The sequence below is a fragment of the Anguilla anguilla genome, chromosome 1 (assembly GCF_013347855.1).
Source record: "Anguilla anguilla isolate fAngAng1 chromosome 1, fAngAng1.pri, whole genome shotgun sequence".
Classification (NCBI taxonomy): Eukaryota; Metazoa; Chordata; class Actinopteri; order Anguilliformes; family Anguillidae; genus Anguilla; species Anguilla anguilla.
The window spans coordinates 20,868,644-20,883,341 of record NC_049201.1 but is presented as its reverse complement, the minus strand read 5'-3'; the positions used below and the strand labels follow the sequence as shown (position 1 = coordinate 20,883,341).

General features: G+C 42.6%; 1 protein-coding gene across 2 annotated transcripts; it reads left to right on the top strand.

Annotated features, from left to right (window-relative positions):
- Positions 1-1,833: 1,833 nt before the first annotated feature.
- Positions 1,834-14,655, top strand: LOC118234334 (MAPK/MAK/MRK overlapping kinase-like). 2 transcript variants are annotated; one of them, XM_035430813.1, is made up of 12 exons: positions 1,834-1,981; positions 2,510-2,624; positions 2,988-3,077; positions 3,319-3,389; positions 5,895-5,973; positions 6,632-6,680; positions 8,012-8,190; positions 9,231-9,332; positions 9,491-9,664; positions 11,321-11,435; positions 11,840-12,037; positions 12,585-14,655. In XM_035430813.1, exons 2-12 carry the CDS (start codon positions 2,605-2,607, stop codon positions 12,660-12,662), a joined length of 1,155 nt encoding a protein of 384 aa, XP_035286704.1. In that variant the 5' UTR covers positions 1,834-1,981; positions 2,510-2,604; the 3' UTR covers positions 12,663-14,655. The 2 variants fall into 2 exon arrangements, with proteins under 2 accessions (XP_035286704.1, XP_035286695.1); XM_035430804.1 differs by lacking the exon at positions 1,834-1,981 and adding an exon at positions 1,988-2,157.
- Positions 14,656-14,698: the final 43 nt, after the last annotated feature.

Below are 14,698 nucleotides of genomic sequence, written 5' to 3'. Positions count from 1 at the left end.
TAATTTTTCGTAATTATTTTCGTAAAAGTCGTGTATAGAGGCCAATGTGCGATAATTATTTGTGACTCCGACACTGAGAAATAGCTTAAGGCGTAGTGGGGGTAGGCTACATTTCTGTTGTTTAGGGAACACATTAAATCAAGTAGACCTAAATGAATGTTATATTTGGGTACTAATAAGTAGACTACTTTTTACAAGCAAAAGGGTAAAAACGAATTATTTCTAGTTAGCTAGCAGTGACAAGCTTGACAACCTTTATAGGCACTTTTTCATTCTTTTTTTCTGAGAGTGGAAGCCAAAATCTGCAAACATCTGTAGGTATAAAATGTAGCCACAGGATGGCGCCCTTATCACTGAAATGGCGTCATCAACTCGACACTTCTTGAGTACACACTAGCCCCTCAGTTTTCGCCGGGCGCGGTGGCGTGCGCCTGTAATCCAAGCTACTGGGAGGCTGAGGCTGGCGGATTGCTTGAGCTCAGGGGTTCTGAGCTGCAGCGGACTATGTCGATCGGGTGTCCTTGCTAAGTTCGGTATCGATATGGTGCTCCTGGGGGAGCCCGGGACCACCAGGTCGCCTAAGGAGGGGTGAACCGGCCCAGGTCGGAAACGGAGCAGGTCAAAGCCCCCGTGCCGCTCAGTAGTGGGATCGCGCCTGTGAATAGACGTTGCAGTGCAGCCTGGGCAATATAGTGGGACTCAGTCTTTTCGGCAATTCCAATTCTGAAAATTACTATTTCAAGTATTGAACCAAAGATAATCCATTCGAGTCATGAAAAAGTTATATTAATATTCATTGTGTAAACAATGTAGGCCTATTGTGGCATCTTCCGCGGGTTGTCCAGTGCAAGGATAAATTGCCCCCTAATGGTTGAAGCGTACCCCGGTATTTCTTGTATGGGTTATAGTACAGAAGCGCCAATGGGAGGTGCTAGAGTGAATCTTGAAATGTGGTTGCAGTCGGCAAATAATTATTAGGAAAACCTACACACTATCGGCTACTGGGACCCATGAGCCCTTAGAAAAGCATAAAATGAATAGGCCTAATGGAAAACGAATACATTGGCTCACAATTGTCATTGTGTCGTGTTAAATGTTTGTTAATTGTGCCTATTAGTCGTTTTGTGGCACAGCTCTTAACACCTGATGACTAAGAGTAGGCTAGAGTATTTACATTGAGTGCGCAATGACGTTTACCGTCCACTTCCGAATGTCCAAAGGTGTGTGTTTACAGATTTATGATGTAAAGTGCACTGTATGCCGGGGTATTGGTTACGGTTGTCTGGTTACTGCTTAAACGAGAGCAAGTACATTGACACATTTAACAAAACATAGCCTAAAGAGGCCTATATCGAAAAAACAACTAATAAAATTGATACGCAAAGCCCGCGGTGGGTATTGGCATGAAAGCCAAGAAATCTCAATTAAGCTACAAGCTGTAAGACAGAAAACCGAAATGACAACTTTATAATGGAAAGCGTAGCGGATATCATTAAATATGGACAGGTAGGCCTACACGAAAATCGCAGGCACAATCGAAATAGATCTGGGCATGGTCTCAGCAACACTCTCAGAGCCAGAGGTGAGACATCATAACGTTCAAACTGATGAGTGACCTATTGTTTTTTTATGTCGTGAGTTTGGATACTAAAGAATCCCAGTATATGTTGTCCTTTTCTTTACATTTGCGTTAGGCTAATAAGCCTATTACCTATTTGAACTCTTAGCGAACATATGTCTAGCCTACTGTTTGACATGTATGCCACGAATATTTATTTTCCTGAAAAACAGTGCACAAATTCGATTAGGCTAACGATAACGTGGATATAAATATAGCCATCTAACTAAGCTTCAAGAGAAAGAAAGTCCATTACTTTTCGATACTGTCGCGGAGATAAAAGGATAATGTTACAATTTGCCAGCCGCAGAAGCGGGTCAGAGTTGAGGCGTGCCCGGTTGCCAAGGAGACGGCTGTAACACGGTGAGTTTTTGACTGTTGTCACCTTAGCTAGCTAAGTTGGCTAACTAGCTAACTACTCTAAGGATTTTAGTTTTAGGTGCGCCTTACGATGTAAACGTAATGTATGATTTAAATCTGCATATTATGGGCAAACTGCATGTGTATGCAGCGCCGATGACTGCACTGAGGAATGGATGGTAAGTAAACGTGAAGTCAGTGTTTGAGTTCTAAGTTACATATAGACTAGCTAACTGCAATGGTTGCTAAAATACTTTCCAGCTTAATGATTTTCTCTTTAGTGTGCTTCTGTGCAGCCGGCGAGGTATTTTTTTTTTGTGTGACCAGATGTTTTCCATGGCTTACAATATCAAATTAGATGTTAATTTGCTTCAGTTTTTGGATAATTTCGTAGTAATAAGCAAAATATCCATCTTAACGTTAGCTTGCTAGCTAGGCCTACACAAGTAGCTACGATTTGAAAAAAGATACCAAGCTGCTGTACTGAGTACCAACATTGACTTAATGCGCTGTTTTCTTGATATCGTTTAGATTACAAAATAATCAAGAAAATCGGAGAAGGGACGTTTTCCGAGGTGGTGAAAACTCAAAGCTTGAAAGATGGGAAATACTATGCATGTAAAACGATGAAGCAGCCAATAGACAGGTGATTCTAATTGTATTTCTTTCACATGTTTTAATTATGTGATGAGGCTACTCGCTAAAAAAAAAAAACTCAAGACGGTGGTGCGTCAGCATCCTTTATGTGTACGATGGGAACGCCTGAAACTCGAGCTGGCCAGACCCACACTTCCGAGGCGTGTTCTTTTCCGGCCTCACGGATGACATCATGCCCTGCTAGTGACCTTTGGGGCAGGTTGAGGTCAGCCTTTACTTAACCCTAACAACGCCCTCACTCGGCCTGCTTGTAAAATAAAAAACACTGCTTTAAATAAAAAAAGACAGATTTTGTGCAATTGTTTACTGCTTGCTGGGCCAGAGCAAAGTTTCATTTTGTGTTGTCTCCCAGCTTGGAGCAGGCGAACAACATGCGGGAGGTGCAGGCTATGAAGAGGCTCAGCCCCCATCCCAATATCATTCAGTTGCACGAAATTGTTTTGTGAGTAAGATGGATTTCTGACTTTATAAGATTTTTTTGTACATTTTAATTGAAAAAAGTGGACAAAATCAGTTGTTTTAAATAGCCAGCACTATCACAAACTAATGGGTGTTATCGTCGAGACAATTTAATGTAGTTTTTGACAGGTAAAAGTGCTATTAGTAGCTCTATAACAATAAATAAAAACAAATCCATGTGCACTCAAAAGGCCAGGGTATATTCCTGTGAATCTCTTTTCCAGCGATGAAGAAACAGGATCTCTGTCTTTGATATGTGAACTGATGGAAATGAACATCTATGAGTTAATACGTGGTATGTATATGCAATGGCATATTTGTCTAAATGCCTGTTCAGAAGTGAACCTACTTGGATTCAATGTGTAATTAACTAATGTGTAAAATAGTAGGCTACCTTAAGGTTTTAAGAGTTTTTTTAATTCAATTGAAATGAGTAATTGCATTTCCAGGATTTGTCGTAGTAAAGTTTAAATTCAGCAGTTAGGAAGTAATGTAGTGAGTTATGGTCATATTACAGTAGAATACAAACACCTACCCCGACCTTGCCCATACCTGCTATCCCAACATAAGGAATGTTTAAAAATACCGTCCCAACAGATACAAAATGTTTCCTATTGTGTTGATCTAAAATGTTTCTTGTTTCTCTCAGAATTAGTGTTGTTTGACATTTAATACATTAATTATGTGCATCACTTTTGCAAAAGAAGCATAATCATCAATATAAATACATTTTTTGATGTTCCAAAGTGGATATCATATATACCATATAATTTCCCAAGCCATTTATTTGCATTTGTTTAAAGTACTTTATTAATATTCTGTATTGTCTTCACTAAAATGATCCAAAAAGAATAATTTAGTTATTACCTAATGGATAACTCAAGACAAAGTCACTAAACATCAGAAATTTGGATATAGAATTCTCTGTCCTCTCATGAGTGAGTTCAAGCATCATTATTGTACATTGTAGGGTGATGGTGCATGCAATCGGGCCACAGCTCTAGCCTTTCTACTGCCCTAGGCAAAATTGGAGACCTGGGGAGAGATATAGCAATTGCGTATTGGGGGAACTGGTGCATATGTATAAAGCTTCTCAGAGTGAATATTTATTGTTAAGTGAGCAGGAATTGTAATGTGTGAATGTACTCCTACTTCTGTAAGAGAGAGTGAGAACTTTATGAATATTTGTTAGCCTGAAAAGCACGCCTCACTTGGGATGCATTTAAAATACCTCCACTAGGGGGAGTACTTGTATCTCTAACTGCCTTAGATGGTGCGATAAGCAGAGAACCATGAGTTGGCACTGCTTTCACACTGCTTCCATTCAAGGTCCTTCTGTGATATTAGTGGGCATGTGACTAATTTTCCTCTTGATACAGGATGTTTGCCCTACATTAATAGATTTATTGCACGCCATTGTACATTGTACACAAATAATCTAATTGTGTGGGCAGTCAAGTCCTGTACTGTGTACTGGATAGAGTACTGCCCCATGTTCATAGCCTAATATTCGTTGGACTAAAAAGAATAAAAAAGTCTCACTAAACCACAATGACGGGCGTACACAATTTCACTCCCTCAGGGCAGTGCCATGTTTCTATGACCTCATAACCACAGTGTAGTAAAAAGCGTGGTTTGTAATACAATCTACTGTCTCTCTGTAGTTACACTCTGAAAAGTGTGGGCAGTTTTGGGGAAACGATGGCCTGTAGAGAAGCTGCATAATTGTCAGATAAATTGGCCGTCACCTGTGCCACAATGGAGCCACAGTTATCACTGCAGTGAAATATCAACATCTATTGATTTCCAAAGCTGGTTATCATGGCCAAATGCATAGAAATGCCACTCAAAGGAAAGGAAGTCTGATTAGAGAAATTAGGAACTCGGCTTTTTGCTGATGGCGAGGTTATTATTCACTTTTTAATTACACGCCTGAGACGTTTTGTTTGTTTCCCTGGCGTCGCCGCGGATGGGCTCCTGTACCCAGGTGTGCTGCCTGCGCTGGCATCAGGAATTACACAACAGTATATTTTTAGCTCAGCAGACACTGCCGCCTCCCACTCTGCATTGGTTACGTCTCATGCCCATTAGCGCGCTCGGTATTAGCGAACCCGTTTAAGGCTGAGCATTTTGCTATCAGTATACCCATTAAGATGTGGAGCCAACAATGCTGTGCTCACAAATGGGCTGTTGCCATTGAAAATCCGCTGTCTACCATCTATTTCAACAACCTTGAACAACTACGGTGTTATGACTCACGCGTCACAGAATGGATCCATTTTCTAGAGCGGCGGTCATGGTGGGCTGCAGCGTCTGTTGTATTTCATTTTTACCTTGAAATCGGTAGCCTCTTTCAGACCCAAGACTAAGTGCTAAGTGCCAATTAAAACCAGCAGGCACTGCAGCCCACAGTGCAGAACCACTGCTGTAGAGATAGAACTGTAAAGCATTATAAGGGAGGACTGTGTGGCCTGAGTTCATGTACAATTATTATGGAATTGATCGCTTACATTTCGGATAACTCAAAGATGTTGCTTCTCTTAAATGTTATTAGCCTGGCTTTATGTTCAAGTTAATCGTACATTATTCTCAATTGCTGTGCTGTTGGCTATTCTGTTCCTGTGTTATTTTTGTTCCTTGTAATATGCATTTAATTTATTTGGTCCTGTCTGTCTGTATTGCTCTTGATAAGATTGTCTATTATTATAATAAGTTAAAAATACATTTTGTACCCTCTATAGTGTTCTGGTCATATTGCATTCCATAATGCAGTGTTGATGTTTAACTGTTTTCTATGCAGGGAGACAGTATCCTTTACCAGAGAGTAAAGTCAAGCACTACATGTACCAGCTGTGCAAGTCACTGGATCACATGCATAGGTAGGCATGGCCATTCACAAGGTAAGATAGGTGTGAGTTGTTCAACAAAGGTGACATCCTGTAAAGACAGATACAGCGTACATATGTTTGTAGTCTAAATTGTGGTCTAAGGCAGTTGGCAGTTGACATTTGCATTCGCAGTGACTATAAACAAACATCATGCCAGAGGCCGAGATACCCAAAACAAAATCCTTTAATTTTAAAGAAGTCATTGAGGACTTAAAAGAGCTGTAGGCTGTCAGTCTGCAGTTTTTGGCTTGTTGCTTCACAGCAGCATAATGAATGGGTGACATCTAATTAACTATTTTTATCTCTGAGCAATGCAGTATCAGAAACGGTTTCTGCTTTCTGCTGGGTTTCCCATGGAAACAACTGTAAAGATAAGCGATTTCAGCTATGAATGAATCAACCAGCAAGTAGCAGAGGCATGCAGTTGTGTTTTATTGAGACTGTAATACTGTAGAATTTTATCAGCAAGAACATTAGTTAGCCACCAATATATTAAACATCTCAATTTCCCTGGCCTGTTTGCACTTTGTTCATGGGTCACTGGTAATTGAATTAAACAATATGCGTGAGCGTGTGCACATTCCAGAATTCATCAACAGATTGTTGTATTCATTTTTAAAATGTTCTTTACTTTACCATCTTGTTTCAGCAATGGGATCTTCCATCGAGACGTCAAGCCAGAGAACATTCTGATTAGGGTAAGTTGGAACATATGCTGCATGCTGTCATAGAGCAGCGTGGCTTTCCACAGCGCAGTGCACCGGTGTGTGACGTTTGGAAAGGGAACACGTTGCATCATGGGACCTAACGCATTGAACAGGGAAACTCGGTCCCAGAGCCAGTCCCACGGATGGCCGAGTCTGTCCCCAGGTGGTCATTTTGTCATCCGTTTACCCTCGAGCTAAAAAGATGACATTTTGGCTCTGTGCGTGTCTGCCTCCGCCTCCGCCTCACAGGGATGCAGTCGCAATTTTACCACAAAGATCAAGCTTTCATCAAAGGAAGAGGGTCCCCAATTTCTGCTTATGCTTGTTTTTTGTACCCTCAAAGCCTGCGTTGTCACATGTCAATGACATGTCATGACATGTAGCGTATCAAGATCTGCCAATTACCACTTAAGGAACACTGCTAAGATCCAGCACTTCCTCTCTTTAAACAATGCTGAGAAGCGGATTCATGTATGTGTTTATTCTAGGCTAGATTGCTGCAATGCTCTCTGGCTGTCCAAACAGTACTCTTTGCAATTTGCAACTTATTAAACACACAGCAGCCAGAATATTGACCAGAACTAGGGAGATCAGAGCACATTACCCCAGCCCTTGCATCCATTGATTGGCTACCTATGAAATTTAGAGTAGATTTTAAAGTACTCCTGCTGACTTACAAATCACTTCAGTCTAGACCCATCATGTCTTTGCAACCTTCTCACACCTCATGTTCCCAAATGTATTCTCTGTTCCTAAGAAGCAGGACATCTTGTGGTCTCAAAGATTAATTAGACAGTAGGTGGCCTTTTCATATAAAGCCCCTCTGCTGTGGAATAGTCTATCAGCCCATGTCAGGGAAGCAGTCAGTCCCCACATTAAAACAACACTTAAAAGTCACTTTTTTCTCTTGTGTTCTTATAAAATATAAATTTCCTGTGTTTTTATGCTGTGTTTTTGCATGCTTGTTTTTAAACTTCACCTTGTAACTATATTTGCATTTTTTCTTTAATCGTTTTGTACTGTGTATTGTGAACTCTGGGTGAAATGTGCTTTAAATTCCAATGAACCTAAACTTAAAAACTTAGCATGTCAAAACATATCAGCCGTGTGCTGTGTCTAGCCAGTAATACTGGCAGTGCCTGCGGAGATGGTGTCTGGCTTGTACAGCAGTGACGGCTTGCCAAAGTCATTACCACATTTAAAAAGAAAGCATAGCCAACATAAAAAATCTCAACGAAGAGCGAGAATGGGCAGGTGTTCATCATTGTCTGAACCACTGCAAGCCCCAATCGACGAGTGACACGGCTTTGTCGTCTCCACAGCAGGACGTCCTGAAGCTGGCGGACTTTGGCTCCTGCAGGAGCATGTACTCCAAGCCCCCCCACACGGAGTACATCTCCACCCGCTGGTACCGCGCGCCCGAGTGCCTGCTCACCGACGGGTACTACTCGCACAAGATGGACATGTGGAGCGCGGGGTGCGTCTTCTATGAGATCATCAGGTAGCTCCCCGCCGAGGCTCCGTTTTACTCGAAACATCTCCCAGTGTCTCACCAGTCCCTCGCCTTAACCCACCAGCATAGGGTCTTCATGGGTTTCCCCTAAAACAGGGCGCTCCATTCTAGGGATGGGGGGGGGGCAGGGGGGTGGGTTGGAGTTGTTACTTAGCCTGGCCTGCAGTTACTTTCACACTTCACCCAGGAGACCGTGTTCACCACTTTGCAATGTGGGGACTGGGGAAAGGAAGTCTCGGCTGATAAATGGACGAGTGATTCTTAATGGAAATGAAATGTACGGGCCAAACAAAAGCCGGCGTGCCCGATTGGTGGCGTCTGACCCACGCAACCCCTCATGGCATCCCAAGGCTTTTCCCTTCTTTCTTTTCAGTCCCCTTCCAAAGCTCCGTCGGCTTTCTGTAGACGTTCAGTGCGACGGCTCGGGGAGAGAGAGAGCCCACTGTTAGTCGCCAAGCGATCGACCGGCAGCGTAACAACACCGCTGGGCACCGAAACAAGCATTCCTTTGACAAAACTCCCCTGTCCCTCCGCGGTGTCTCCCCTTACATAACTGACAGTTGTGGGGCCGGGTGGGGGGTATTCCTCTTAACCAGTTATATTTCATGTGATGGGACATCCTTTCGGAAAGGGCTAGGGACTTTTCGTGTTTTAGAGCTGGGGTCCCCAGTCTTATCTAGAAAGGGCCAGTGTGGGTGCACACACCTGATTCTACTAATCAACCACTAGAGTCTTTGCTAAGCACCTTGATTAGTAGAATCAGGTGTGTGCACCTACACTGGCCCTTTCTAGATAAGACTGGGGACATGTAATCATGAAAAATTAACAACTTGTTAGAATTCTGGGGTTGCAGCTGAGGTTGGAATGAAAACCAACATACATAGTGGACCCCCAGGACCAAGTTTGAGAACCACTGGTGTAGTACATTTCACTTGCAGTACACATTTAAGCCAATCATTTTTGTTAATTCTGCAATAAAACAGTTTCCTTGCCGATGTCACCTATAATCACATTCCTTTGTCCTGTAGCCTCAATCCTCTGTTCCCAGGCTCCAACGAGCTGGATCAAGTGTCCAAAATCCACGACATTCTGGGCACACCGGAACCCAGTCTCCTTCAGAAATTTAAGCAGTAAGCCAAGCGTTTTATCCTGACCTCATTAGGTAGTCATTACTGCTTTCGTAGACGCCAATTTTACGATGTGGAGCGGTTCACATGTAGGTGTTCACAAGAGATAATGTTTAATCTTTGCTACAAGCTTATGAGCTCCATATCGTTTTCCTCCACAGGTCACGGGCGATGCGTTTCGACTTCCCTCCCCGGAAGGGCTGTGGCATCTCCCAGCTGATCCCGCACTGCTCGGCCGTGAATCTGTCGCTGCTCTACCAGATGCTGGAGTACGACCCGGAGCAGCGCATCGGCGCAAAGTCGGCGCTGCAGCACCCCTGCTTCCGAGAGCTGAGGTGAGTCCATCAAACGCATTTGGATTGGGTAACCCACTCTGAGGCTGTTACCCAATTCCAATCATACTTCTATGAGTCATCCTCCCTAATTACAGCCCAAGACTCTTACAACTGCTACACATTACTATCGTGCAGCAAGTCATTGTTTGTCCATTATAGCAAGAAAATCTCCTTGCTATACGTTAGCTTTTCAATATAACATACAACTCATCCTGCCAGTACATACTGCTAAACTGCGTCATCTATCCATCATCTACATGATTATACTTGATAGAGGGGACACGTATTCACCTATTGGGGATATACAAGGAGTAAGGTTCAATCTATACCCACATTGTAACTACTGAGTAATAATCTTGTTCTTTTTTTTTTATAAAGGGTGGGGAGTACTTTGCTATATCCAGGTTATGGTGCTGACAGGAATGATGTGTTGGAAATGATCACTGATAGTGAAATGTGAATTAATAGTCCACATGCATGGCTTGGTGATTTTGAGATGCAAAAGATGGCGATTTGTGGCCAGTGTTAAGAGGCCTCAATCTGTTAAGAGAGCACAGCTTGTTAAAGGGTTAATGTTGCAGAGATGCACCGGTCTTTAACTTATTTGGACGGTTGGTTATACCCACTGTGCTCTATCAGCCCATTCACATACAGTAAAAGATCACTTAATCTGCGCAGCACTGATCCAGAAACCCAGCTTTAAGGTTAAAGCAAGCGGCACACACTCATTAGTCTTCATAACACAGGCACGCCTCAGTCGAAGGCTACCGTCAGCCATCCAGATGATAATGATTAGTGAATCCACACAGCCCATGAAGGAACAGGCAGAGACTGAGTAGCCTGAAGACATATGGGTTAGACTCCAATGATTCAAAGGGATTTGAATTTACTCGAACATTATCAGGGTGATCCATCCTAAACATTGGTGCAGGGCAAAAAACAGCTGGTTTTAAAGATTCTGTCATGAAGTACATTTACACATATTGTAATATAGCATTTTTTCCTTCAAAAAAAATACAAATAAAAAAATAATAAATGAAAATATGAAACCACATTTTCATGTTTTTCCATTGTGCAAAGTGCATTTTTAAAAATAATACATTTCTCAAACATTTGCATACGTAGATCTCTCATCTCTTAATTTTCCGGGATTCATCCAAGTTCGACAAGCAAACAATACTGGACACATGAAAGAAAAACATATTCATCAGATAGACTACAGACCGAATTAGAACCGTTTTGCTAGTTGGAATGGTTGTGGGAAGGGAGCCTCAAATAAGGGGAGTGAGACCACCAATTATTTCAGTTAAAAACCCATCTCTGAACTGTTTGTTACAATCAGTCATTTCAAATAAGTGAGCCTCATTACTATAATTAAAATGAACAACTGCAAACACATGTCTGTTGCAAATGTATTCTAGTACGACGATACCAAAGATGATAATCTAAAGTATAAAGGAATCATATGCTAGTGGATTAGCCCATCAGAATTTGGCAAGCTAGTCAATCTGTAAAAACACCAAAACCGGGTTTCAGATTATCAGTTCAAAGGACACTTCACTACCACCTCTATTTCTTGTTGATTGGCTGCCCCTATATGGTGGCCCATATACATGGTGGCATACAGGTAATCCATCAGCTCTCTTGACTCTTAAGGTTGATGGAGAAGAGAGTTTCAACTCTGCGGAGGACTGTAGAGGGGTCACAGACAACTGGGACTCCCAACTCTGTGGACCACCTGTGGCGCATTGCAAGGCAGGGCCGAAGACAGGTGAGACAGCCACTCCACAAGGGGGCACTGCACTTAAGAGTTTAGACAGGGCCCACAGGGAGTAAATGTCAGGTCATGTTACTGCGGGAGTTTGCATGTTCTCCCAGTGTCCGCGTGGGTTTCCTCCCACTGTCTTGTTTGTCAAATCACTGACTGTCACACAGTTGTAAGAAGGTAGTCTGGAAAAGCAATTTGAGCCATAATTTAAACAGTTGAGAATCGGAACTGTTACAAGCTGCTCTGATTTTTGTGGCTGGGTAACAGAAATCATAGCCATTTTGCAACGCAAGTAATATATTTTGTGTAATCTGTAGCCTGAATGTTGAAAGCTGTGTTGGACTGACAGCGAGGTACCTGTACATTTGAGGAAGGGGTAACTTGGAATCCTCTTGTTTTCCCGGCAGCACGCTAAGCACGTCGCAGAGCCCCTTATCAGACGCAACGCACCCTTATATCCGGGTGAATTACCGAAGCTGAACATGGTGCTCCCTCCGGCCAAACTCTCCTCCTACCCAATCACCTCCCTCCCAGCTCTCACCATCAGTCATCACGGATCCCTCCCCACCATCCCGCCCAAGAAATGCCACTCGCAGCTGCCCAAGGTAAATATACGGGACACCTTTGAATAAATAACTGAAACCTCAGTTCCAGACTATTTCTCCAGGCTGCTGAGCTCTGAATACAAGAAAGGTCAACTTCGCGGTTTCTTTAATCTGGATGGAAGGGCTCAGTATAGAGAGATCGCGGCAGTGTAGCATAATGGGCAAGGAGTTGGTCTTTTAACCTAAAGGTCGCAGGTTCGATTCCCCGGTAGGACATTGCCGTTGTACGCTTGAACAAGGCACTTAACCTGCATTGCTTCAGTATATATCCAGCTGTATAATTGTATACAATGTAAAATGCTATGTAAAAAAAGTTGTGTAAATCGCTCTGGATTAGAGCGTCTGCTAAATGCCTGCAATATAATATAAAATTATATTATATTACAGGAAAGAGAGAGAGAAAGCGCCGCCTTGGTCATTGTTAAACATAAGGAAATTAAGGCCCGATTGAAATCATTGCTTCCCATTGTAAATTCCTTGCTGTGGTAAACAATTTCCAGAAATATGATCTAAAATTGTAATCCCCCCCGCCTTCTGCTCCCCGCAGCCCAGAGATGAGGCCCATCGTCAGGGTTTCAAGGGCTACCACATACCCCCCCTCCAGAGGAAGCGCGGGGGCTACTGAGCACCAGAGGAAGAGCACCGCCCCACACCTCCAGGGGAACTTACTACAATCACTGTCCCTAGCTGTGCATTCTGACCAGTAACATGAATAAAAACATTTTACAGCGTGACTAACCCTGGACCCTCCCCCTTAAAAGACTTTCAGAAGCAGTACCGGAGGAGAACAGCACCAGCAGGAGAGCACGCTTAAGTAAGTTTTCAGGGAGAAGTTTGTAGATGTCGCATGAACCACACAGGCAGTGATTTCTAATATCAGATCACAAAACGACCCCAAACCTAATTATGCCACCCATAGGATAGTCACTGGAACCTTGAACTGGAATGAGCCTCAAGCAATTATGTTAACTTTTAATCCAGCCATGAGTCCAGTTGTTTTTATACAACTAATGTCTCTTATTTGGGGTTTAAAAAGCAGGACTGTTTAATTTAAAATAAAGTTGTTAACCCAGAAGACCCACTTGGGTGTGGTAGTCTATACCAGTTTGGCTTTGATATGCAATTCAAACCTTGCAAGAACAAGAGGAACGCTGGGATATTTGCTCCTGGCTTTGAACTTTAAAGTGACATAATTACCTTTATGTATGCGTTTAGAGAGCAACCACAAGTTATATGCGGTATTCACAAAACCAGCATCCCAGAACACAATTTCAAAAGTAATATGAGAAAAACAATTTCGAAAGGTCATTACAAATAACATTTCTTGCCGTTTTCATGTTCTCAAATAACCAGTGTATTCTGTTGCCTTTTATACAGCTATAGTCCTGCAGTGACGTTAACACATTTAACTCCTAGCTGGTACTCTTCCAAGGGTGTCATTTCCCTTCATGTTCCAGCCTGACCTTTCAAGTTAGCATCACAGCAAAATATTTATTTTATTTTTGTGGACAGGCATATATATCTGCTGTTTATGAATTCAGTGATCAAGTACAGAGATTCACTGCAAGATTGAGCTTCCTCGAGCTTATGAATGAACTGCATTAAAACAGTTTCTTCCCTGCTGTTGTATGGACATCCGAGAAACACACAAATATTAAAAGATGCAGTTGTCAAAACTGTCAAGGCACAGTGTCACTGTCAACAGAAAACTGTTGTCAATTTCAACCTTGACCCATAGTGAGTGCTTTGTTCATGCTGAACCTATTGGTCGCTTGCAGCCATTTTGGAATAACAAAACAAGTGCAATCCTTTAATGAATCAGCCCCTAGGTTTGAAAGGCACAAGAGAAAAGGGTACTTGGGCAATTTGTATACCTGCAGTATAACCTGGTAGAAGTAGGCTAGTTCAATAGATTTTATGGCTAGTTTACACTATACTGAACACCAGAGGAAACAGCTTGCAGGGGCGTTAAGGGACCGACGCACACCAGAGACCTATTTGTACACTATGTCCTAAAGCCAACTGAACACTAAGGCTTTTCCCGGGTGACAAAAGGATAAGAAGTTCTAACAAGAGAAGAAGAACAAAAAGAGAGTTAAGATTCCCCTCACTGAAAGTACTACTCTTATTTTGACAACCGTCCTGACAGAGCTTTGAAGAACCGTCTCTCGTAGCTCAAACAACCAGAGAGGAGGCTGTTCGGCTTCATTTGGGATTTACAGGAAGGGAAGAGACGCTGGATTCTCGGGGATCAGGGGGAGGTTGTCACGCTCCACTGGGGGAAAAACTGGCGCGTGGAAGGGAAGGCAATAAGCTCCTGGACGGTTTGACTCAGGAAATGGAGGGCAACACAGCTGCCGTCTTCAAACCTTAAGAGGATCCAATTTGAGAATAATGGCAGCATGTCATTTTAATGCGCTCCAGTGCTTTTTGCAGAGGGAATGTGTTGGAAGTTTCCTCCCTGCTATGACTAATACTTTAGCCCAAAGGAACTGTACTGTAACCATTTGTCAGCAGAAAAAGACTTGGGACTCTGTAATATTACCATGTTTGTGCGTAGCAAAATAAAAAGATAAACCTGCACCCACTGCTAACAGACAAACAGCTTCAAACAGCAACAATGATACCAGAGGCATCCTTGTTAATCATTTGTTTTCTCAT